Source organism: Python bivittatus, unplaced genomic scaffold, assembly GCF_059951505.1.
Source record: "Python bivittatus isolate LINGU-HERP-01145 unplaced genomic scaffold, Pbiv_v1 ctg000020_np1212, whole genome shotgun sequence".
NCBI lineage: Eukaryota > Metazoa > Chordata > Lepidosauria > Squamata > Pythonidae > Python > Python bivittatus.
In genome coordinates, this window is record NW_028277030.1 from 80,275,141 (window position 1) to 80,302,366 (window position 27,226).

A 27,226-nucleotide genomic window follows, 5' to 3' on the forward strand; every position below is an offset into this window, starting at 1 on the left:
TAATTATCATGCCATTCAACACATGCTTCTTAACTAGCTTGGCAACTAGAATTGGGATGCTTTATCAGATGCTTTCTTGAAATATGTCCATCATTCCTGCAATCTAATAAAGTTACCTAAAGGAATTGTTTTTAATCATGCTGATCTCTAATAACTACTAGTTTACAGATTGATTGGTTCGTAATCTGGTCTAAACCTCAGAATGACCATAGTTACTGGAGCCCTCTTTTGCTCTCTTTTTAAAACATAGGGACATTGTTTCCCCTCTTTCAGTAACCTGGTACCTCACTAATTCTTCAAGCTTTTTCAAATATTACTCCTCTGTCCACCTGATGCTGCAATCCTGTACTTTCAAAGTGCTGTTCACAGTTGCCTAATTTTGTTTGCATTTTGCCATTTTATTTAAGCAGCTGATGCTTTTCTATTTCTTTGTTTTAAACATACAGTATCTGAGTAAGTCCTTTTTGTTGTTCTTAATATCCTTGATGACACTGACACTGACTCTCTAATTTTTAATTATCTGTATATACTCTTCCTTGGTAAACTGTTCTTTTTTATCTCCTGTGTCTTTTTTTTATTTTATTCTCAGTACTTTTTTAGGCAACAATATCTGCTGTCTCATTTTTAAGCTTCATTGGAATTGTTGCAGTTGTGCTTTTAGTACCTATTTAGGAATTTACATCCATCTTGAGTTTCATTTCCCTTTAGCATCTCCTGCCATTTAATCCTGTAAAGCATTGCTCTGAATTTAGTAAAATCTACTTTCTAAAAGACCAAAGTATTAATTTTTATTACACTCCATGTTAACATTTTCAAATTTGAAAACTTGTAGTCATTTCCTGTCTTTGCTGCTACCTCTACTTCATTGATTAAGTGTCCTCTATTGGTTAGTGTCTGCTGAAGTATAGCCAATCCACTTGTGTCTTCCTTCTTTCTGAATGAGAGAATGATACATCAAGAATAACTGGAGGAACCATGCTTGGCAGAGTAGTTTCCCCAACAGATGGAGTAATTAAAATCTGGCATCACTGTTCTTCATGACTTCTTGAAAGAGCTGCCAATTGCTTTTAAAAAGCATTGTTCACATTTTATTTTGGTTGTGCACTCAGTCGAAGATACCAACGGCAGCATTATTTCAATGAGCAGGGAGTGGTTATCTTTTAAGATATGGGGCAATTCTTTTTATATTACTGAGTTCCTTTTGAATAAACTAAGTTTCAGTTTTTATATTCCAGTCACAGAGTTATCTCACATCTCAGTTTTACCTATTAAGTGGTATTATCTTCCTGTATTAAGCTTTTTAGAGTTGTTGTCTATATTCTGAGATCTCTTTATTGGATTACATATTTCTCTTTTCTAATAGTGGCATAGTTGTAATCTGAATGTGGTTGATCTTTTCAGTCCTGTATCCATGCAGTGATCTAGCTTAGAGGCAGGAGACTTGCTTGTAAGTGCAACTCCCAGTCTTGAGTCCCTGTGCTGTTGAACTAAATCTCTCATTTCTACTGACCCTTATCCCTGCTGGCCAGCAGTGATGGGGACTGTAATGCAGGGTCTTGGAAACCAAGATTAAGAAATATTGCTAGATGAAGGAAACATACTGTACAGTATTTCATGGTTACCTACTTAGGCTACATTTCAATTTCTTCCAGCCAGATGTCACAATTTTTAGTTCATTGGTTGAACTAAACTGTATTTGGGCAACCATTATATGGTTAAATGAATATAGTTTCCAATTTCTAGTTACAACTCTAAATAACTATGCTGAGCGGCAGCTGAAAACTGTAATAGCTGTTGTTCCACCAGAGCCGCCCTGAGAGGCCCCCTTCTCTCACTCAGTTAATGTGTATGTCTGTGTGTGTTGCTGTGTTCTTTGCTCTGTTGCTTGCCCAGGCTCTTTTTCCCCTTCCCTCTCCATGTTGGCCCACATATCAGCGGAGTTAATCATTCATTAGCATGATAATTTATCTGTTTTTATTGGTGGCTAGGAACTGCTTTTGAAAGGGGAGAAACAGTTTTTGAAATGTGAAGAAAACATCTATCTACTTTCAAACATTTTTCCCTGGATACAACTGTTTTCATATAAGAGGCTTGACTATCTTGTGAATTATAGATGAAAAATATGTTCAAGTGGCTGACCCAAGTCAGAGCAACGTGTCACAAAGGTTGTAGAAAGGCCCATTGGAAGGAAGGAAAGAAAGAAGCATTTAACTTTTATGAAATCATGGGAAGATCTATTATTGTTGCTATTGTATGAAATGTGAGGCCCCCACTTAATAGGCAAATATATACTAATAAAAAGATGGTTTATCCCAGAAGTTGGGCTTTTAAGCTTCTGCTAAATGCTAGGGATCGCAACACTAAAGAGCTCCGTGGAGAAAGCCAGCAGAAGAAAATCCCCAGCAGTCTCTCCTGCCCTGTCCCTCCCCCGGCTGAGCCCTGGAGATTTTATGGCTGTGCTTTCTCTCCCGCCCTCCTCCCTTTCCTGCCTTATCCTCCACCCCCGTGCGTTGGCTCTTGGAAAAAAGATCCTCCAGCCTGACTAGAAAATCAGCCTTGTTTCCTCAGAAACCGCAGCTGCTGCTAGCAAAAAAAACACGTCAGGCTGGCCCTCCAACAGGCACAGATGTGCCTTTGTAAATCTGTATAAATGCTGAGCAGGCTTGCGTGCTGAGGGCAGATATCCTCCCCTCTGAGGACGCGGCCAATGCAAATGGCAGGCCATTTCTCTTTTCTTAAAGGCATCCCTCCCTCTGAGCTCCTCCCCCCGTTTTCTTTTTAATTGTTGTTTGCTGCATTAGGGTTAGAGCTAGCTTTTAAAGTTTAAACCTCCATAAATCTAGGAGTCGCACACTCATAAAAGCTCTGGCAACTAATTCGCTCCCACGTCTCTCTTGCTTTGTTCTTATCTCACAGCCATCAGTGTGTTGCAGGCTTCTCTGTTTTTGCCCTCTAAGTTGTTTTACATATTTTCAAAAAGCGTGCGTGCGCCACATTTCAGGATGAATTCTGCCGTTCGTGCGCTGAGGGCGCGCACGAAGCGAGGCGCTGAGCGTGGCAGGGAGGAATTTGGGTCAAAAGTTTCTGCTGCCATAGGGAGATGCTTAAAATAAAATGTTGCTGGGATAATTTACGGCAAGGAGGGTTGTTTATCGTGCCATCTTTAAAGACACAAATCCACCCTCTTCTACTTCCCCTCCTCTTGCTATCCCTCTTGGAGCCTTTCTTTCTCTTCGCCTTCCCTCCCCCTTTTAATATAACTTCCAGGCGGATGAGTTGAAACTCGTTCTGCGTAATTAAAATGAGTGGATGATGGTTGGAAGAGGATGGAAAATAAGAGTGGGGGGGAGGAAGGGAGGCTGGCAGGCTGCGGGAGGAAGAGCTAGGAGAGCGCTGGAGCGCTACTGCTGAAGCAGACAAAAACAGGTCGGGCTGATCCGGGGTGGGGGCTGGGACGGCTCCCTGCCATTGGCTCTTGCCGAGGCTCCGGAGCAGCTGTGCGAGCCGAGCGCAGGAGGGCAGTTACTGTCCGCTTGCTCCATTTGTCTCATAGCTGCCCGACGGAGCCAAATGCAGCCTCATCAACCTTGACTGGCGGGAAAACCGACTCAGGGCATTTGTGGGTCCTGTAACACAGAGCTCTGCTACCCTGCAGATTCTTCTTCTCTTTTTCTTTTTCTTTTCTGCTATCTGCAATTTTACAGGGATTTTGCATAGCCTGTTATTACATTTTTCTTCATCTAACCTCTATAACAATATTCCTTGAATTCTCTCTCTCTCTCCTTCTGACTTTACAAATTATGTTATCTTACTACCCTACTACTTCTTCTGTATGAAGCTGCTGTTAGTCACTCTCCCCTCCTTTTGAATTTGCCTGAATCAGACTCTTTTTCATTACCCTTTCATATTAAGCTCAAATTGTGAATAATGAGGATGAGCATCTTTGAGCTATGTGTCAGTTAAGTATTGATTTCGGTTTTGGAGACCTTCATTCAAATTTCAGCTGTCTTTTCTACATCTATAAAAATGAGACTAATGAAGGTCAACCTGAAAAGGCAGGGGTAAGAAGAACTAAGACAGAAGAACACTGTAAATCAAGTGTATATATTTCACCTACGTATATACATACAGTATATGTCAGTATATGCTAGGATTTACAGTGCAGGATTGAAGAATTTGCAGAAAGAAAAATATGGCTTGATTTTTGTTACCTGCTTAAGGAGAGCTTATGAGAATATATTAGACTTTAAAAATACCTTGAAGTAAAATGCAGAAAAAGTAAACAGACACAAAACTTCAAAAACTTCTATTATGTATCTATTTTTGAAGCTGAAATTAGGGTATATGCTGTTTGCTTTATTTTTTATCATAACTAAAAAGGGAAAAGTGAATTTTACATTTTGACAGACTTTTATAGATGTTTGTTTTTTGTTTTCACAAGCTATTTCCAACTGATGAGTTTATAGATTCATTTCTAAATGAGTTCCACATTTCTGCTAGAATAGACTAGTATAGAAACAAATGACAAGATGGTGCTAATTTTTTCCCATAATCTATAGGGCACAGGAGGGACTAGTGCAACAGGGCAAGGACTGAATGGGTGTAGTAATCTGTTTAAATGGATGCCTGTTTTTTTCATACAGATGTGTGAAAAATGATGGGTATGTATGTGTGATCTTTATCTTCAGCAGCGTTAGATAAATGAGCACAAGTCAGTAAGTTGGAGTCTACTGTGCTTCCTAGCTGTTGTGAATTTGTAATTAAAGAGGCAAGCTCACGTTCCCTTTTAAAAAATGTTTCTCTGAATATATGTATGGGGGTAGAATTAAATGTCTCTGAGAATGCAGTGATAATAGTGTAGAATGAATAAGGACATTTACCTTTCATCAACTGCACAGTCTGAAGATTTTAAGAACACAATCCAATTTGCTTATCCCCTCTTCCAGAGTACTGTAGCCTGGTAGATAATCAGTGCATACTGTCTGAAATCAATGTCGGAAGTTATGCCTCTTAAGCAAGAAATAATTGTTCAATTGCATAGATTAAAAAGGTGAAATAGTTCCAAAAATATTATTGTATTGAGAACACAGCTTCTATTTAGCTCTATTTGAAAAATATTTTACAAGCCATATTTTATCTATAATATATTTCACCATGTAAATCATAAATGTTAGATAGAAGGAGATGTAGGACTAATGGTTGGATTACTGTAGTAACATTGTTGTGAACAGTGACTTTAACTGCATTAAAAATGAACTTTTTGTGCATCATTTTATATTTGAGATAATATAATTGTTTTACCAATATCCACCTAAATATTAAAAATCTGGATTTCAAAATACATACAGTATGAAAACAGGTTCTTCAAGTTGTTTGTTAACTTGCTCACTTATTTCCTTCGTTCATTTCTTTTGCTCTCAGCAAGAATAAGTATTCCACATTTGTTATATTAAGTGTAATCCTGTAGCTGAAGCAAAAAGTTGTCTGTACATGCTTCCTTGCTTAGATGTAATTGTTTAGTATGCAGTCCTTTCAACTGCAGATATTTGTAAACTCCTTGAAAAGGCAATTATAATGAAGGTTATCAGTGACTAGTTTTTGTTTGATCTGAAGCACAAAAGTTCTTCATTTGAAAGAACCAGTTTTTTGTTGTGTGCAATACATTTGCATGCTGAAATGAATTCTAAAAAACATGAAAGTGTTGAAAAGATTTACCAAGGCTAGATAGTTTAGAGATTAAAGCTCTAGCCTTTCACCTTTGAGGGTGCACTTTGAGTTTTCCTCAAAGCCTGTGTAAAATGAGCTGTTTGGTCTAAGCTCAGTCTTCAGTACTTTCAACCTCAGAATACAGAACTGATGCAGACCATTATTGGAGAATATAAATTCAGATACAGGTTTTGGAAAGTATTGTAAAGTGTTTACACTTCTATTATGCTTATGGATTTTTATGTATATAGGGAAACAAAGTAATGAAAATACCTCTCTTCAGAGATCATCAGAATTGCTGCTTTCACATTGGATAATAATCACATGTACATGTCTATAGTCTAATGCTGTATGTTAGTGTCTATACTTGCATTTATTAGCTGCTAACTTTAATTAGTTTTGGGTGGGGGAGAAGTACATTGTAAAAGATACCCTGTGCCTGTAGACCCATTGTTGCTTTATTAATATAACAATATCAATCTTTATTTCATAGATTTTTTTTGGTTTGCATAGTTAGCCAATCACATTTAAAATTAGGAAAGAATTTACTGCTAGAGTTTTGTATTTTTGCGTTCATGTTTTCAACAATTTCCCAAATTTTATTTGTTGAAAACTGTTGCTCAAGTATAATAGCTATATTACACATGGTCATGCCCTACCCTTTCTGAACGCAGAAATAATTTCTCAATTAATAAATGGGGAATATAGAATAGGTTTTGGAATTTGAAAAGGATTTAAAGTAGGAATCCCAACTCCACAGGCCTTTTTGCAGCCCTCCAGGTCATTTTGGGTTACCCTTACACAGAACAAAATAGAAGTACAACAGCAGCTTGACAGTCCTTAGGCTGACAAGAAAGTGAAATGCAGCTCCATGCCTGAGGGCAAGCCATAGTAAAGAGAAGGTGCAGTGGCCCCAAACTATGATAGCCTCCCAGGGCACCTCAGGTAGAAAGAAATCAGTTGTTTGCCTTCTCCCCTTTGGTATTTCCAGACTGAGCTCCTCTCATTCCTCTTCCACCACCATCTCATCAGAGGACACCAGAAACACCTCATACTTCCCCTGTGCTCTTGCAATTACCTCTGTGTTCCTGGTGCCAGCCAGCCCACCCAGTGTCTGCCACTCTCCACCCAATGTCTTTGTCAACTTGTGTAAAGGCATAAGAATGTCAAAGGAAACTACAACTGCCTAGGGCCCCTGGCCTTGCCATTATGGGAATGATGCCAGATCACCACATATTCCAGCTCTTCCCTGCCCAGTTCCTTCCTCCTTCCCTTGCTTTTTCAATTTTTTTTCTAACATCCCCACAAAACCCTGTTCCTCACTGAAGAAAAACCAATTTTCTGCTTCTCACATAGAAGATTTACTTTAGCCCTGCACAAGTCTTTGAACAGGTGTTTCGCTTCAAGGAAATTTTATGCAGAGCACCCCTTCAAAGCAGCTTCATAAGGTGATGTGATTCACCCACTTCTAAAAATGGAGCATTGCATTCTGTGAAACAGTTCAACAAAGAGAACCATGTTGTCCCTGTGTGTCAGTGAGAAAGAACATGTTACCCATGCAACATAAAACGCCTCATGGAGGTAAATCCTGCCAGCTGGCATAGCCTTATATTGCATATATTGTGTAATCATCTTGCTTCATTTTAGGAATTGCCTATCATGCTTGTATCTGCTGGGATGGTCACTCATTCAGAATTATGTATTTTTCCCTAGCTACTGGCAAATCTAACATCACATACAAATGTTCCCTACAAATTAAAGAATGATGTAAACTTAAAGCGTCTTCTATCCTTTGAGGCAGTATCATCATACCTTCAGAATCAGACCCTCAGAATTAGAATGCTTAGAAACAAAATAGTAATGATATTCTCTGCTTTTTTTTCTTCTCCTTTTCTTAAAGTCCCTATTGGTTGATCCATATTTTTTCTTTGGAAAAGATACAAGTCTTTGACAAGCCAGTAGCTCTTATACTATTAAACCCACCTGTCATAGGCAATATAGTCTATCTATTATGGCTGTGCAATTTTATTTACCACATTTACTTCAGATGAAAAGCAGAAAGGTCCTTTGGAGTGTGCATGGGCAAGTTCTTAAGCCAAATGTAACTTTTCCTGGGATCAATGCTGTAGGCAGCCACATGATTCCCAAGAAAAGATGCAACTGCTTTAAGGACAGCTGCTTCATGAGCACCCCCACATCACTAGTTAAGGGAGTATGGCTTGCATAGGATGGAAACAGTTGTGGAATTATATATTTTCACAAAAGTGATGGGGAATTTACAACCATTTCCTTTCTCTTTCCAGCAAGCATTGTGAAAGCCCCTAGTAAAACTACAATCTATATCTCACGTGACTCATATTTGTATGTTTGGACACTCCTTCTCTCTATTTAATGAAATGAGCTGCTTCAAATTTCATTCAAAGACCCTTCTCTTCCCCTCTTTTTATGACTTTTAACCATCTTGCCTGACAAAGAGTTCTAAAACACAGTTGAAAGCTGGCAACTGTAGCAAAATATCATTTGACCTACTAAGGATATTGTATCTGTCTGAGATAGAATTTAAAGGCATAGTGGAATTGTGTTCCTCTCGGTTATATAACATTCATTGCTTCTTGAATATTGTTTATTTCAATATTCATTCTCACTCCCTTTTACATACAAACTCCTCCCTTGCTACCTTTCCTTAGTTTTTTCAAATCCTTCACAACATCAATTCTGAGTGTTGTAGTTTTTCCATCACCCAAGAATAAGCCATGAGGCAAATCTGCATAGTGTCCTTGCCTCAGTGCAAGGATAGCCTGCTCGCTAGCTGTTTCCAGGAGACATGTCTGTAAGCCAGCACCTGTATCTCATTGTCACATGCAGCTAAGGCAAACCCAAGGATGGTTTTAGGTTCTCCATTTCCAGAATGGCATTTTCCCTCTTATCCCACTTTAGACATTGCTTGTAGACAATGTAGGATGCACTAATGCACATGAAGGAGGCAGCCAGAAATGACATGTTGTGTGTCTCTTGACATGTTCTTAGGGTAGTTTACAACTCCCACACTAATCACCACAGTTAATCCCTTTCACAGAGTCCAACCCTTGAAAGCACTTATCCAGCAGTTGCACAAATCCAGGCAGCCACTACATAGCAGCCAAGAGGTACAAAACACTAACCCTTTGCTCTACCTAGTAGATAAAAGGTCAAACAAGGAATTAAAACTAAATTGGTTGACAATATAATGGGGAAGAAAAAAAATGTTGTGCGTAGAATAACAGGAACATAGTGCATGCCAATTGATTGTGGCTTTTCACATGGCAGGGCTAGAATTTCAGCCAAGGGAATCACCAATAACAGCCCTTAGAATGTTGTATGTTAAGGCTGTAGGAACAGCAGGACTGCACAGACTCATTCTGGGTGTCCAGTAGAGGTGCGCTGTGTTGGAGCAAGTTTGAGGGCAATGTGATTTCTAGCTGGCCCTGGGATAGGATGGGGGCCATGATAAAGCAGGATGTGTTCAGAGAACAAAGTCAAAAATAAACTTAACTGCTAGTGTGATTTATATACTATGTACTAACATGCTGCTTGTTTGCTTGTTATGGCAATGTAACATCTGAATGGGCCCCATGAGTAAACTATGAGTGTTCATTTATTACATTTATGAACCACTGAATCCCCAAGAAACACAAGAAACAATATACAATAAAAGTACATAAATAAAATGTCCACAAACTAATGAAAACAGAATACAATTAAATTAAGAAAACCAAATTATAACCAAAACAAGATGGAATCAGGTTGCAAATGCCTTCTGGACCTGCTCTGTTTTGAACAGCTTCCAAAAGGTAGTCAGTGTGAGAGCCAACTAGACATTCACTGGAAGGCTGTTCCAAAGGACCAGCACTGCCACTGAAAAGCAGTGCCACCAAGTTTCAGCCCCCCTCACTTCCCTAAAGGACAACAACACTAGCAGTTTTTACTGGATAGATCAAACTGGCTGGATCTATTTCAGTGGGTGAATGTCTTGCAGATGAAAAGACACCAAGCCACATAGGTTAACACCAGTATTTTAAATTGTACCCAGAAACTTACTGGTAACCATTGTAGGGCCTGCAGCAGTAGTATAATCTGATTCCTCCTGTGAACATTTGGGCAACCCCTCAGAGTGTATAGAGAGTAAGGAAGGTGACCTTGAGGGACGTATGTGAAAAAACGCTACCTAGGCAAAAGAGATGGAAACATTGATATCAGCCCCACTAGGTAAACCAAACTGTCTAAATGAATCCATTGAACTTGTTTTCAATTTAAACAGTCAACTGGTGATAAAAATAATTGATCTAGAGCTCAGCTGTTAGAAGTGTAGTGCATTCCCAACCATAGGGTTTATTATAATTTCTGCAAAGTGTTAATATTTAATTTGTCGACCAAACAGTATGGACATGTATTTTGATCCCATTGAAAACTATTCTGTCAGTACGATTGCCATTCTGATCCAGTAGTCCATGAATCTTACTTTTGAATAGACATGCGTGTGATAGATTATTATATAAGTGATTTGGTTAATGCCACCACATTATAAAAATAGAACCAGTTTCCTTGATTTAGCAATTTCCCCATTCTCTCTACATAAACTTTGTAGTTTTGAAGATACATGCTTGTATGACCAGAAGTGGGTGGCAAACACCAATGTTTTAATTACCAAGCAAGTAATTTGTATGCATGCTTATTCAGAAAATACATTAATTAGAAAATTAGAAAATTGATTTTAATCAATTATTTAAATCAGGTCTTTTCTTAGGTGATTTAAATCATTTTGATTTAAATCAATTTGTCCTGCCCTGCTTTCCCTGCATCCCACACCTCCTTGTAAATTCTCCTCCTTCTCCCTATTAGCATATTCAGACAACACAGAAGCTCAAGGACACTTTACTTATGTTATGTTATTGCAATAGAAATTACAGTGTGCCTTCATTTTGCTCACCTTCCATATATCGCTAATATTAAAAAGTTTTAAAATATGTGTTTATCTTTAATACAATTTATTGATTACAGCATTTATATCCCACCTGTCAGGATAATCTCCCAAAGTTGGTTCCAATCTATATAAATAATTTTAAATAAAAAAACAACTATTTGAAAACAAAGGACTTTGTTATCATTCATTCAATAGATCAGTTGTGATCTGTGTTATTGTTATTGTTGCCTTTTCAAGGTGCAGTAAAAGGGAGTTCAAGGAGATCCCCCCAGCTGAAATCACCCTCAGGATTTTATTTTAATTAATTAGTTTTACTGCCTTGAATTAAAATTATTGATCTGTGTGATCCTATCAAATACTACATCATTCTTTGAATGGGTCTGTTCCAAATATGGGCCCCACTGCTATGCTAAAAAAGGCCAGCTTCTTGTGTTTCTTCATGCTTTTAAAGTAACATTAAGCTATGCTGCAGGGCTGTTTGTAGTTTGGTGATGTCAGAAACGATTCGTTAGTTATGGCACTGGTTGTGGAATTTCATCTCTTCCCAGTTATGACTGTCTCCAAATATTGTAAGTTTTTAGCACAGAACCAAAAGCATATTTGGTTATCCAGGCACTGGGCTGCATTTGTACAACTGTGTTTTGTTGTTATTGCTTTTGTGATATGTTTTCTTTTTCTTTTTCTTTTAAGATTGATACATGTTTCTTTTGTTCTTACTGTAGTTTGCTTTGGGACTATTCTTAATGATAAAAAGTCACTACATTTATAAATCAGTAAATAAAGAATAAAGACAGTGTGCTCCAATCCCATATTCAATGCAGACAAATTGAAAAGCAATCACATATTGTTAGTTTCACATCATAATAAATACACATAAAAATATTACAATGACAAGACTATGATTGCTTATCATTACTGTAGCAGTCTACATTAGGAAAAATGCATTGCATTTGCCATTAATGAATTCTGTGTATTCCATGGCCAACGAGAGGTTTGAATGTAAAACTCCACATACCCTCAACATTTTTGCCACAAACTGAAATTGCTGCACTGATTACATGTTTAATTTGGAAAGCACTTTGGTGATCTTGGTGATGTCAAACTAAGCACAATAGGACTTGGATAATACTTGAATGGGAGACAACCAGGAAATATCAGGGCTCTACAATAGTTTATGCCATTGAAAAATACCTTGGAAGCAAGCAGTGTCAAACAACTTCTGTATTGTTTCTAAGAAAACAACATGGACATGGACATTAGGTCACAAGAAGTTGGGTTCAAGTCAAGGAAACTTTCCTTACAAAGTTTTAATTACCAGGAAGTGATTTAAAAAGGTCCTTACAGATAGATAGATAGATAGATAGATAGATAGATAGATAGATAGATAGATAGATAGACAGACAGACAGACAGACAGACAGACAGACAGACAGACAGACATTTTAAGGTTGTGCATTCAAGTGCTAAAATTCAAAGCAATCGAGCAAAGACAAATGACTTTCAAGTTAATATTTATCCAGAGTGGTACAATCCAGATAATTTCTGCTCCATAGACCCAAATCAGATGAATGACCCTTCTGCAATGATATTATTAAATCCTTAGGCAAGCCTCTATTCAGTTCTTTAAATGTTGCAAAGAAAACCTGACAGATTTCAACCTCTAGCATTCATATAGTGTAAAATATTTATAAGTCTGTGTGTGTGTACTTTAATCTTCATGCATTAAATTAATGTCTGACTCACGTGAAACATGTTTATTTGTTAAGCCCCACTGAGCTTAACTTACATAACTTATTTCCTAGTAAATATACTTAAGTCTTGAGGTGGTCACCTAAATTCTTCTTGTCCATAATACACTATAGCTTGTTAGCCAGAAATCATAACATAATTATATTTTTTTTTCAAGCTACTGAATTCTCGCTGCCATGAAATAAAAACAAAAACAAATTTATTTATTTATTTGTTTCAAATTTATATATGCCACCCATCTCACTACACAAGTGACTCTACGTGGCGTCAGGGTAGTCTCCAGAAATAATCTTCTACAGACAGACCATGAAGACCTACAGTTCCCAGCTGAAAATACTCAGACTATTATTGTCCAAGATCAATGTACAGTTGATCTTGGACAATAACCTTTCTCTGTCAGAGGCCTCGGGTAGTAGAATTGTATGTTTAAAGGTAGCCAACCAACCTTAACACTGCTCACCAGCAGCAACAGACAAACGTACAGAAATAAAGTCAGGAATCAACCTCCGCTGCGGACCCAGATATCTCCTTTGTCCCTGTACCTATCCTGCATTCTATCCAGATGCATTTCATGTATGAAAAACAAGTAGGCCAGAGTTCACACAAAAGAATAAATGGACACAAATCAGATGTCAGAATGGTACTGTTCATAAACCAGTGGAAAGCAACCTTAAAGTGGCCATTCCTGAGAAATTTAGAAACAAATACCAATATGAAACAAATGAATTTCTCCTCTGTATCTTTTGGCTGGAACAAAGACAGAAGCTTTTGTCACTGTACATGTGTTAATTGGTTCACCAATGGTCGCTGTCACCATGCTAATTATCGTCTGAACCTCAGTTTGCAATTCCTCCTTTCTACTCTCTTCCTATTAGTGCTCCTTGGACTAGGGATGTTTCTATAGTGCTATCTCAGAATTAACATTTTACATTTGCTTTCAATACAATCTGTAGAAGCTTATCCCATAATACATTTGCTACCCTTTATGGTGCCACAAAGTACCATTTATATTTTGGTAGGTTGCATTTGCTTCACATAAATGTAATGCAAAAAACCCATGTCATAGCAAATGTATTTCCCTCACTTATTTCCCTCTTTTCCGCTATGGAGATTTTTTTAAAAAAATGAAATGCAAGAATATCCTTGCTAAATCTAGGTGAAGAGTATAATCCAGCCTCCACTGCAGTGATCGGGGTGGTTTACAAATATTGTAAACAAAATTAAAAATACAGCCAGCTGGGGGTCACAGAAAGCACCCTAACAGCTTGTGGAAATCCACAAACATAAGTAATGGTTTGCAAGCTTAGTTGAAGCCATTTCCTCTGGAAACTGAGACACACCATAGTTTGTGTCATAATTAGATCAATTATCCTTTGTAAACTACAATTAAGCTTTACAAAATATAATTTTTGTATTCCATCTGAACTGAGTTTAAAGCCTAATTTTATCAAGTAGATGAGATCTTGGCTCATTAGCCTGATTTGTCTGTTAACACTAAGTCAAAATTAAAGGTTTGGATACAGTGAAAAAGTTTGTCCTAATGTAAGTTGGAAACAAAGCCCCAGAGCTATTGTAGATGGGGGAAGGGGAAGGGGCAAGAAAGACTTCTCTGATGTTAGTTTCTAAATCTATAACTTGGGAACAATTATTCAAGCTGTGGCAAAGCTATTGTTTCAGCTTATAGATTTTGCAGTGTTTTAATTTTAGACTTGGTTTATTAACAAAAAATTCTTAATAAAAGATATAATCTAAATTCAGTTTTAAAACTGATGCACAGAGATATGTGTGCAAACACAATAAGCAGAAGCTTTGACTGAGTTGATGGGCCTGTTGTAATTAGATGGACAGATTAATTATACTTATTTTAAATTGTTTCTGAAGATAATTTCCGGTACAAAACTGTCTTATTTTTAAAATAAAAGTAATGTATCCCCAGTGTTATTTAATTAAAATACTTTTTTCAGACATGTGGTTTAAGTTCTGTAATAATGCATATATTGCGATCAGTAATGTAATATCCTGAATAAAAAATCAGTATCTAAGGAGTGAATGGTTACAGAATAAATCTGTTGAGATGACCACAACAGACCAATCAGGTCAGCCTGAATTTATTAACTGCATCTTCATAGAATATATTTCTTATGAATGGTTGCACATTGAGTATGGTTAGTCTGAAACATATTTGTATTTTAAAACTATATATTAATATTAAAGTTAAAATTGTGAAGATTAAAACATTTTGAATGTTAAAACTGTATCGGTCCCAAACATTTAAATATCCTTTTCATTTTTAAACAGATTTTCATTTATAAATACATTTGCTCTACATATTTCACCTTTTTAGATCATTCTGATGTCATGATAAAAATATTGGGATATTTATCTGTTTTGTTCTTTATTTCAGTCTTCAAAGAGACTGATTTTGTAATGGTATGTGGGAAAGACCTTGGAAGACTCAGCCAAGAAGCACTGTCTAGGGAATGGTCAGATAAGCGAAAACATAGCCCACATCCGGATAGTGGGTAGGAAAAGAGGCTCAGAAGTGATCCTCCCTAGTTTCTCAGGCTATAAAGGAGACTGGGGGGCAGGGGGAAAGAATTGTACTTTCAGACTTGCAAGATTCTGTTAATGTAGCTTTACAATAAAGTAGAATTAGCTCATCTGGTCATGTTTCCTGTTTGGTTTACCTGGTAAGGCTGACAGTTTCCTAAGTTCATACATTAATTAAATTGAATGGAAAAGTACATGTTTACATGTGCTCATATGCTGATGTGGCCCCCAAATTCCATTCTGCATATATGTTATACTAGCACACTTGTGCACATCCACCATTCTACTTCCTTAATATTCACTTGTTATAGTGATGCCTCACCTCTTCTGGGGAGCTTTAAGTGCTCACATGGGGGGAGGGGGAGCCCCATTATATATAGCCAATAAGAACTCTTGTTAGGTAGATTGAGTTAAGAGATTTTGAGAAATCCTGAGTCACTTTGTGTCTTGAACCTATGTCTCCTCAGCCCTGGTCCAGCACAACAAATGTGATGGAATGGACTTATGAAGGGCAGGCTCAGGGAGATAAGCGTGTTCTTAGCCCCCAGCAGGAGCATGGGAAGTTCAAGAAGATGAGGCTGGCACCTCCCTAAGGTACCTCCCAACATTCATGGTGTTGTGGCTGGCTGGCTTGGGAACTAGGATTCAGGCTGGGGAGATTTCTGCCTGGAGGTTGTAGCTAATAAACGCAACAGAACTGTATTTGCATTGTCTCTTGGAGTTCTTTGGGCTGAACCTGACATCAGTCTCCCCAGACTGAACCCTAGTTCCCAAGCCAGCCAGCCACAATGCCGTGAATTCCTTAGGGAGGTGCCAGCCTAATCTTCTTGAACTTCCCATGCTCCTGCTGGGGGCTAAGTACACGCTTATCTCCCTGAGCCTGCCCTTCATAAGTCCATTCCATCACAACAAATGACGTTTAAGGACACTATAGAACTTCTGCTCCAATGCAAATGAATTGTGAAGAGGATACTTCAGTTGTTGAAAAACCACTTTGAGAAAAGAAAATGAAAAAGTAGGGATACATTAGTGGTCTTTTTCGGGGGGAGGTGTCTTTTGGTATTTATTAGACTATCTACACCAGCTAAGATAGGGCTGCTGAATACGGGCTGCAAACATTGGGGCAACCACTGGTTGGCAGCAGAAGTAGTTTTCTGCATCTCCTTGCTACCAGGTAGCATTCATTTAGATTTTTGCAGCCCAGATCTCTAGGCCTAGTTAGCTTGAACCCCCATGCAAGAATAGGAGCAGGAATCTTGGTTCAATCAACTCAAAGAAGGGGCCATTTTGATGTGAATCATTTTGATGGTTTGTTTAAAGATCTTGTTGAAAATATTTACTAATTTGTCACACCAGCTATTGTAAATTATAGTGATTATTGCTCATTGTTGACACTGGGTCATATTTTGGGGTTACTTTACAGGCAGATTTCTTACCAAGAGACTCCCACTGAAATCTGGAAGAGCTGGCCTGAGTAAATAAAAATGAGAAAGCCAAGCTGAGATTTAAGAATGTATCTGTATGCAAAATACTCATCATAATGTCCTGGCATCATGTTGGTGTTTTCTTGCAAAATTATGCTTTGAAAACATTATAACTTATAAATTACACTTTGAATACTGCTCCCCAGCCAATTTTGTTTTCCTAGTATGAGTTATTTCTGCTTTTTCAATACATCTGTGGGTGAAGCAGTTTTGGAGGGAAATGTAAGATGACCACAAATAATGCACTGTATGTTGTTCTTTACTAGCAGTAACCTTTTTCTGTTACATACCATTGGCCTCAAAGCTACTTTGGAATGTAAAAGAGCAAATGAAGCAAAAATTCCAGTTTCTAGGATTATAAATATTGAGCAGTAGACCATTTATTTACATGTAAATCAGTTGTAAATAGTGAGTCACTTGTACAGTGAGATGGGCGGCACATATAAATTTAAAAATAAATAAAATAAATAAAAATGTATTAATGAGGAAATTATGAATAGTCAGACTTTGTCAAACATTGTTTTGTACAGTGAGACAGGCAGCATATATACATTTTAAAATAAATAAATAGGTTCAATAGCTTACTTTCCATTCATGGATAACAGGTTCTTCCCAGGGCTCCTTCTGTGTGTGTGTGCATGGGAAGGACCAATATTCTGTAGGGCAAAAAACATGTAAAACTAATGGCCAGAATTGTTTTTTGTAGCTTTGCTTGTATAACTTCTTAATTTGACATTTCATCTGTGTTGTTGCTTTTGTTTTTTTAAGTAACAGAAAGGCACATTTTGATTGAATGGTGTAAACTCTCACTAAACTATATGTTTAAAAATGAATTTAGAGACCTTTTGTAAGTAGAGGTTATAGTGCTCTTCTGTTCAAAATTTGTATCAATTAAAATGTTAGCTGCTATTCAAAATCTACACTGAGCAATATGTTGCAAATTAAAAAGTGCTGTATGTTCTACAAGCCACCATTATCTTCTGCTTCCTTCATTCTGAAGCACTAATGAGAAATCCAGCATAATCAACCATCAGGATCCATAATAATAGCATGTGCAAGCAGGAAAGGTTTGGGGATTTTTTCCTTGTGAACACCTAAGAACTCAAGAAAAAAAAAGTGGTTTAAAGGCTTCCCGTTTCTACTGTGTTATAAATGGCTGGAGAAGTTTTCAATACTGTGGCATCCACATAGCTACAAAATGGCCTTTGTTTAAGGGCAGATTACTTGAATTCGTAGATAAACTTGTTATTTACTTTGATCAGTGACAAGCAGATGAGTGATACCAAGAGGTGTTCTTGGGCTTGTTTCTTAGGTATATGATAAGATCTTTTCACAAACTGTTTGAAGTACTCTTCTGCTTCCAGTAGGGGGGGATTCCTTCCAGACAGGGTTGTAATCTATTAAGAAAAGCAATTCCTGCAGTCCTTACATCTTGCATGAGTGCCTAGCAGGGCTTACTTTATGGCCATGTATTTTCACAAATGCATTCTTCTGTAAGGGTGGTGACGTTAAACTAAAAAGGATATGGCATATATTATGGAGAGCAAAATCTTTTCCTATTAACAAAGAGAACATGTTGATACTTTATCGGACTGCTCTTGACATGAAATGAACTAATGTATCAAAGAACTGAGTACAGGTAATCCTCAGGTTACAACCCTAATTGGGACCAGAATTTCCATCACTAAGCAAAGTGGTCATTAAGTAAAATATGTGACCGCACTGCTTAGTGACGGCAGCCCAGATTGCGGCCATTAGGCCAGGACTGCGCAGTTGTTAGGCAAGGACTTCATACTTCTCCTACCCTACGCAAACTACCTCTGCTCAACTCTCCTCACTTGCCTATCTCCCCCCACTTCTGCCCTTTTGGCCACTCTGTACTCTGCTACCTACCTCTGCTGCCCTCTGCCACCACTCCCAGATGACCTTCACCTTTTTCTTCCTCCTGCTGCTGGCCTGGGATCCAGGTGCTGGGTGAGGGTGCAGCCCCGGGATGCACATGGCAAGCGCAGGAGGGCAGCAGAGCCTGATCTGCCAGAGGGCCTGCAAAGATCAGCTGGAAACAGCAGCAGGGGTAGGTGGCAGAGTTGAAGCAGAGGCAGTTCGTGAAGGCAGGAAAATTTGACACTGGGACGCTCCAGCCGATCATAAATGCAGGCCGCTCACCAAGTGCCCAAATTTTGATCATATGACCATGGGGGCGCTGGAATAGCTGGAACTTCGAGGACTGGTCGTAACTACCATTCATTCATCGCCATCATAACTTCCGACAGTCACTGAACAAATGGTCGTAACCTGAGGATTACCTGTAAGTACTTGACAGTACTTCTTTGATTTCTTCCAGAAAAATAGGCATTTTTTTTGTAATTAGAATCTCTATATACTAATAATTTTGCCCTCTGTTTCTTGGGTTTAGTTTGTCAAGCTAACCCAAGGAATAGGTAGTGAAAAAAGAATAACTATTCAGTGAGTAAAACTTTTATAATTCCTTATTTATTTTTCTGTTTGGTGAGATGACAGTTTCTGAAATTGGACTAGATAAAATTAAAATTAATATATGTAATTTAATTGTTTTGTATCATATTTAAAATAAGAGTTTATACAAACCGAGTCATAGTAGGTGACAGCACTAGCCCACCTCAACTGAGCTAGGAAACTCAGAAAGGCTAGCAGTGACTAGTACTAGGATGAAGAACCGTCTGGGAAATCCAGACCTGTGGGTTTGACTGGAAAGTAAAAAAAAAAAAAAAAAATTCTGGAAGAGGTTCATATGAATGATTCTTCTTCCTGGACAAAATGAGAAATTCCTTTACAGATAGTCCTTGTTTACTGATTGCCTCATTTAACGACTGTTCAAAGTCACAACAGTGTAAAAAAACCCAGCTTTGCAACCAATCCTTGCATTTATGACATTGCAGCATCCCGTGGTCACATGATCACCATTTGTGTGCTTCACAGGTGGCTTCTGACAAGCAGAGTTAATAGAGAACACGGAAGTAAAATTGCAAGTCGCAGTCACATAATGCCTTACTTAATGACTGTGGTGATTCGCTTAACAACTAAATGGGAAATGACATAAGCCTATTGCAGTCACATGATTTTCCACTTAGTGACTGTGGCATTTAGCAAAGGAGTTGCCGGTCCCAATTGTGGTCCCTAAACAAGGACTACCTGTACTTTTTTTTTTTTTTTTTTACTTTCAGGTGAGATTACATTGAGAAATCCCAGTAGTTAGGCCTTGTTTTGGAAATTGATATTTCTTATTTTGGATGATACTTTTTTTTAATTTAGCAAAGTTCATTTTTACATGCGTCCAGTATAATGATTTTTTTTGTGTGTGATTGTTTTGAATATCAGGTGTACTTTATTAGAAGCTTGCCAGTGTAGTTATCGATATGCCTAGATAGTTTTAGCTAGTCAGCCACTTACTGCTATGTGACTTTTCAGTGAATTCCTTTAAAGTATTATATTTTAACATTTTCTTTTATGAAACTTCAGAATTAAGGTGGTGTATTTTCAGATATTTTCTTAGATTTCTTAGTAAATATAAATTCTGTCAGTTTATAGCCCTGAACAAAAATGCGTTTGCTCCCTAAAATATCTTATTTAGTGCTAAATCCTCTCAAAACCTGATTAGGACAGACCTGTCAACCAGGTAACTATGATAAGTTCACAATTTAAAATGGAAAAATTACATATACATGTGTGTGAATGTGTCCATGTGTACGTGCACACACACATTCCTCTCTTAAGCCTAGTGACTCATCAACCCTTCTATAATGGCATGGCTAGATTTAGCAACATTCATGAATTCTTCTACCTCCATTGAATACTATAATTAAACACCTCCTACCTCTACAGGAGTGGTGTGTGAAGTCACTGATATGAGTGCTGTGGTTTTTGGTTTAGAGCAAAGGAAAATTTGGGAAAACTTACATGGGAAACAGTTACAGTTTTAAAAGTTCACGATCTTCCAAATGAATGATGTGCTCCTAGGATGGCAATTCCTAGAAACATACAGTAATTATTTTATGCTTGCGTAACAAAACATTAATATTGACACTGCCAATTCCATTGCTGTATGGTATCTTTTGTAAAATGCCCCTTTCTACTTACTTACTTATAGCTTATGGCCAGTTCAGTGAGGCAACCCACTGGCAGTCTGGAGGGCCCTAAAATCTGGCTGTTTTCCCAACCCTTGGGCTGGAGTGGCTGGAGCCTTCTTTGCTGGCTGGATGGGATGTTTTGGACTGACTGCCAGGTTCACCATCTTTTTCTTTTCCTAGTTTGGTTTTTGTCATATGTCAGTTCTTACTATATAGTTTTCTGTTATTTAGTGTATAGTGAACCACCCAGAGTTACCTGAAGTTGAGCAACATCAAATTGAATATAAATGAATAAGAACTGGAACAAGATTGGATTTTCAAGTCCTTTGCTTTCTAAATATCAGTGGTGACTATTGACTTGATCTGTGCCAATAGAATGGTTTTGGTAGTAAACTTTCAAGTGTACCAAGTTTTGCCTTGTGAAGCTAGAATCTTAACATTCCTGGGTAAAATGAATTAATTAGGAGCCAGTGCAAATGAAGATAATGGAATCTTGTTCTGCTACTTATTAAGCAACTTGAATTCATAATTTTGATTTTGAATATTTTAGAGAGTTATTTAAAGCTCATTGTATTCAATTTAAAATAGTTAAAGAAAAAAGTAGAGTTTTGAACCCACCCACCCCAGTTTAATATAAACCTCTCCCTAATAAATGTGACTGATTTCTGATGTTAATGCTTGTCCCCATCCCAGACAAGGGTACAGCTTGCCTTCTGGAGACAAAGTATTGCATACATTTTAGATTTTGTGCAATATTTTATTCAGCTCCTTTTTATTAGGGTATGAAAACTCAATTTGTTAAATCTTCCTCCTTCCCTCCCTAAAAAATGTTTTTATTCTTTTGCTGAGAGTATAATTTCTGCTTAGATCAGCACTGCTGATTTTATATATGGACTTAACTGACACAGTGCTTCTGTTCTAGCACAAACTCTGTGGTTATGTTCACTTTTAAGTGGCTACTTTTGAAATTATATTTCTCCTTATAATTTCAGGTTGAAGTCTTAGCCTCGGAGGATGCTTCATTTGGACTCAAGGTCTGTAGATGGTGAAATTTCTTTTCTTGCGTATTATCAGTTTAGAACGGCTGGTTTCATTTGATATAAGAACATTTGCTTTTTCCTGAAAACTATATCTTTAATTCCTACCACAAAATAATATTTTGAGATTAATTCAATCAAAATGGCATTTCATATTGTGTTTGTTTCACTTATTTGCCAAAACCAGAAAATGAGAAAATATTATAAATTAAAGTCTATCACCTTTTAAATATAACATTTCATAGAGGATGGATTTTGTTCTGTAATCTAGTAATATGGGTCATGCCTCTCTGTACTAATAGCCATTTCTCGTTTGTAAAGAGTTGATCTTTGAGCACTTTTGTAGTTCTCATTTGCCTGGTACTAAATTCTTGACCAGTTAAGGTTCTAGGCATATTTTCGCAAATATTGATTAACTTTATTTGTGAATCTGTAGTTAATGAAATTAGGGTACTGATCTTATTCTTTTAAATGATGGTCCATAATGGTAAATTTTATAAAGGCTTTATAATAGACTAGTAAGAAAAGAGACTGGGTAGTCGGAAAGGAGTAGAAATCTGAAAACTTTAACTTAAATCATGAGTTTTCTGTTGTTGAATATCCATATGATATAATACCTCAGAAAAGTATAGCACCTGGATAATCACCAAAGTAGAATAATCAGTAGGAAAAGAATAAATCTCAACATTCATGTTGAAAAGCTATGTACACAATTAACTCTGGGGGAAAAAAATCAAAATTACCATTTTATAAGTAAATATTTATGACACTATGATTTACTACTGTTTTATTGTGTTGTGATATCTGATAAACTGATTTAAAATAAATTATTAAAAATAAATAAAGCTACTTCAAAATTGTTTGAAGTATTTAACATATGGTATTCTGTAGCATTTTCTAGTTTGTATTTAATACGCAGCACACATACAGAACATTCACTGAATATTTAATAAACCTGGAGGGTCAGCTTTTGCAAACTCATCTCCATAATCCTTCATGCTAGCTGAGTAAACACAAGTATTACTGAAGATTATTGTAGCCAATAGCTCTCATTGTCTGACCCATTTTGGAAAAGACTGTGTTATTGTTTTATGATGAAAGTTGCACATTGGGAAAACTATTAGGACCAATTTATATGTAGCATAGGCCAGGTATTTGCCATGTAAATTTTTCACTTTCATTTAAATGCACTTAGCATGTGCATCATATGTTTAACATTAACAAATCAGTGGCTCCCAAGTCACATTCTGGGTTGACTACTACTATATATGAATAAGCCAGAGCATATAGTAAATACTTTCTAAAAGGAAGTACATGTAGATTGCCTGCATGGATAAGCAATTCACCTGTCTTCATATGACACAGACACTGGGCTTTAGGATTAATTTTGCTTTTGATTTTGCTGTTCTGAATGCATTTGTCTTATCAGAAGGTTTTAATGACAATAATGTAAATCTGACTTCTTTTTTTAGCCCTATATAATGTTTCTGGAACCTACTTGTTTCTTGATGTTTCATGAGATTGTGACTTCCCTGCTTCTATCAAACTGTTGCTTCTCTGTGTTAGAAAAATTGCAGTTACATTTAATGTAATTCATCTTCCCCAATCATTGGTGTAATTGAGCTCCAACTCTGAGACTATGAACTTGTTGCATCAATAGCTACCAAACAAACACAAAGTATTTGTTGGTGACTAAAAAAACAACAACACTGGTCTATAGTTTAGTTTCCTGGGCTGACACTGGGGAAGAGGAAGAATTTCAGACTGTACAACAGTTAGCAGGTTGTGCCAAGTCACTTGTTTCTTAACTTAGAACTTCATTGGATAATTGCACATACTTTCTATATTATTTGTGTCCTATGCTCTCTATTTCCCTCCCCCAACATTTACACACATTTTATTAACAGTACTACCCAGTTCTTAATCTTCTACTGATGGTGGTTCAAGACATTTTGCTACTGCAAACTGAAGAGTAGAGTAGAGTAGAGTAGAGTAGAGTAGAATAGAATAGAATAGAATAGAATAGAATAGAATAGAATAGAATAGAATAGAATAGAATAGAATAGAATAGAATAGAATAGAATAGAATAGAATAGTTTATTGGCCAAGTATGATTACACATACAAGGAATTTAACTTTGGTGCAAAGAGCTCTCAGTGTATTTGCATAGCATCAGGAAATAAAGAATAATAAAAATAATAAAAATATATACTAAAACTATGCAGTCAAAAGAGAATTGGAGGATGAATAATACTGCAGCTATTGACTAACATATATTCATTTTTTAAAAGATCCATTTTTAATCATGGAAACATTCTTTGTAGTTAAGAATGGGGACTATCCCTTTTACATTCCAATTAGTGCTATTCTAGAATATTCTTCCTCTAGTTCTTAACTGGAAATTCTATCCTTTAATCAGAAGCAGTGTGAGTGACAGAGTGATGGATATGAACACATGGCTTATTGTATAATATGGACTTTGTTACCTATATATTATTGTAAAACATTGTTTATGAAACAGAGTTGAGTTGCTTTGTTTTTATATATCTTAAGTGGTAATTCTGTATTGGTTAAAAATTCAGATTAAAGAAGCCAAGCGACAAAGCACATCCTATATATTTTCCATTTTTTGTCACGACTCCATTTCCATGACATATCACCACTATGTTTCTTCAGTTTCTGTAAAAACAATTAGCAGTTGTCTCCATTTTTAATGAGTTGGTCTTTACTGTGCAGGGCTAGACCTTTTAGTACTTTGAAAGGTCTTCACTAGGAAATAGCAGGGCTATTATTATTTCCTGGAAGATGGCCTTCTTCCATGATGTTTTCTGAATTTTGCAGTTGGCAAACATGTTCATATTGTTACCAAGAAAACAGAATGGATAAATCCATAGAATCAAGCTATACCTTATATATTTATGGCTTTAAAAACCATAGGGTGAATACGTAGTTTCTTCATGAGAGTTACATCATATATTTTACATTGATACAAAACTTCCATTGACATTTTATAATTATTGGAGGGGACTCTGGCTAGTTTTCCTTTTCCTTGAAGTCATAATACAAAATTCAAACAATATAGAAGATCATCTTCTGTGCAGCATAACTTTTCTTTCTTTTTCTTTTTTCTAGTGCAGATAATAGGGCCTCACACCAAACACACACTAGAGAGAAAAAAATAAACTAGATCATAAATAAAAAATTATGTTGCACTCACCGCAAATTAATCAAAATTAAAAATAAGCTTTCATGACTTGATTTTCACATATTCAACCAGTGCTCCATACAAGCTTCAGACAGCAGGAATATCTGGTTATATGTACTGCATCTACATACTTTATATCATCTCTCATACTTATAGACCACATATTTCTACTGTTGACCTCTCAAATAGCCATATGAGGTATGGCTTAAAATGACAGTCATTGCATAAGTTCTGTATGTTTGTGTTCCATGTAAATATTTCATAGTATTCTCCATATAGGTTCAACAGCTATATTTTTTATGGCTGACAGGAATCAACATTTCTTCAGCATCTGTCTCCAAGTGTTTCCTCTTTCCTTTAAGATGTTTATGTGACATATTTATTCGAAAGGAAGAGGCCCTTTAGAATTTTCTAGGAATTCATCTCCATAGTTCACTAACCTAAAATTCACACACACACACACAGTGCAGCAAGTTTTCTTTCCAGAAAGCATAGTTTTACTAGATAAATACTATCCTACCCTGGAAACTTACTCAATGTTATATATTCATGCCTTCTGCCAACTGCCTTCTGTGATCTACTACTAAGCCTTGTCATATAGCTATATTTTCTCCAGTCCTTGAAACATAAATAAATGCTTGCAAGATTTTACATTGGGCATTCTTAAATCTACAGTGCTAACCCGAGTAAAGAAAATCAGGTATCAAGGTCAGACAATTCCAAAAGTCACCTAGTATAGGAAAAATTCAACAGAAAAAGCAATGGAATAATATTAAACTTAAGTTAATTTTTTAACTTAAATAAGATCTGTAGCTTATTCTAAAAAATTACTCTTCTTTTCAAAAACTCAGTGTCCCATACCTGAAACAGCTACTTAACATTAACAGTGGACATCAGTCTGAGATACACACCCCAGCAATTCATTCCTTCAGGAAACCCTGACAAGAGTTTATTACTCATCTCGCCCTTTGTCTGTTTGGACAATACAGTACTATGACAGGGCCAAACCACATCAGCAATGATGGCCTCTCTCACCTTCATAACCTCGAGCTTAAAATGTATCATCTTATGCCAAGAGAGATGCTGCCCTAAATAACAGAAGGGAGAGACTGGGAAGGGGGTTGGACTGTGATTGCAGAGCTGTATGTTCAAGTCCATGCTCAGCATTTTCAGCATCCTCAACATAGAGATTTCAGGGTGACTTTGGGGGAGGATCATCCTCATCTGCTTCTCAGATTTGGAGAGAAATAATAACAATATTAACTACACATATTTCCCACCTTTTTTCCAGGCAGCTCAGAAAGAAAGGCAGGATAGGAATGTTGTCGTTGTTATCGTTTTGTTGTTGCTATGATTGCCATTGTTATTGATACAAATCATATTAAAAAGTGTTAACATTAACAAAGCTCTGGGATGGGGCAGGCCAGTATTCCAAGCCATTCAGAGTTTCAAAGTGAGAGTTTAGCATATATTTTTGAGGTGGCATTCAGTTACAAGAGAGCCAATTTGGTGTGGTGGTTACGGCACCAGGATAGAAACTGGGAGACCGGGAGTTCTAGTCCTGCCTGAGGCACAAAGCCAGCTGGGTGACCTTGGGCCGGTCACTCTCTTTCAGCCCTAGGAAGGAGGCAATGGCAAATCACTTCCGAAACCTTGCCAAGAAAACTGCAGGGACTAGGCCAGGCAGTTGCCAGAGTCAGCACTGACTTGAAGGTACACACAAACACATTCAATAACAAATTTAATTTCAGAACTGAGACCTAATAGATTGAGAGTGACCAGCTCTGTTTTCCTTGTTTCAAAAAGTAATGATATCTGAGTGTTTATTTTAGGGTAAAAGAAAAATATCTGTTACTGTATAATATTTTCAAACAAGTTAGAATTGTTTTCTGCAAGGAGCATTTAAAGTAGCCTCTCCTTCTGCCATCTGCTGGCTAGTAACATAATGTACATCTTGAAAGGACAGTGCCATTTTATTAAAACTAATTAACCTTTATCGTATTGATGTTTTAAGTATTACCTTCGTTGATTTGTTGATGAGTGTGTTTAATGTATACTCGTTCTTAAATTATGTGTTTGCAGTAAACTGGCATGCAACCTGTCTGACTTCAATAATATTACACAGGTGTGAAAACAGATTGCTGATGAGTAATCAGTTTTATCCAAAAAAGGCAAGATTTGGAAACACAGTTTCTTAGATATTGTTCCTTTATAGTTTAATAAGATGAAGGCATATGTATTCCATAGATTGGGTGGGGCAAAGATTGTTTTATAAATATTAAAAGTAAAAAAAAATAAACATTAAAATGTGTAAATCAATCTTACACCCTCCATCAAAGAATTTTTAATAATTTACAATGTCTGTATTTTAGGAGGTATATAATTATACTGATGGTTAGAGTATTTAGATGGAAAGGTGCCTGATTTCTG

The 27,226-nt window shown here is 36.9% G+C and overlaps 1 protein-coding gene across 15 annotated transcripts in view; it reads left to right on the forward strand.

Annotated features, from left to right (window-relative positions):
• The window catches only part of ARID1B (AT-rich interaction domain 1B), a 414,597-nt gene that overhangs the window by 201,280 nt on the left and 186,091 nt on the right, over positions 1 to 27,226 (forward strand). For all 15 annotated transcript variants that reach the window (XM_088142352.1, XM_088142359.1, XM_088142353.1 and 12 more), the window contains one exon: positions 21,547 to 21,588. In XM_088142352.1, coding sequence (XP_087998478.1) covers positions 21,547 to 21,588 — 42 coding nt within the window. The remainder of the gene's footprint in view (positions 1 to 21,546; positions 21,589 to 27,226) is intronic.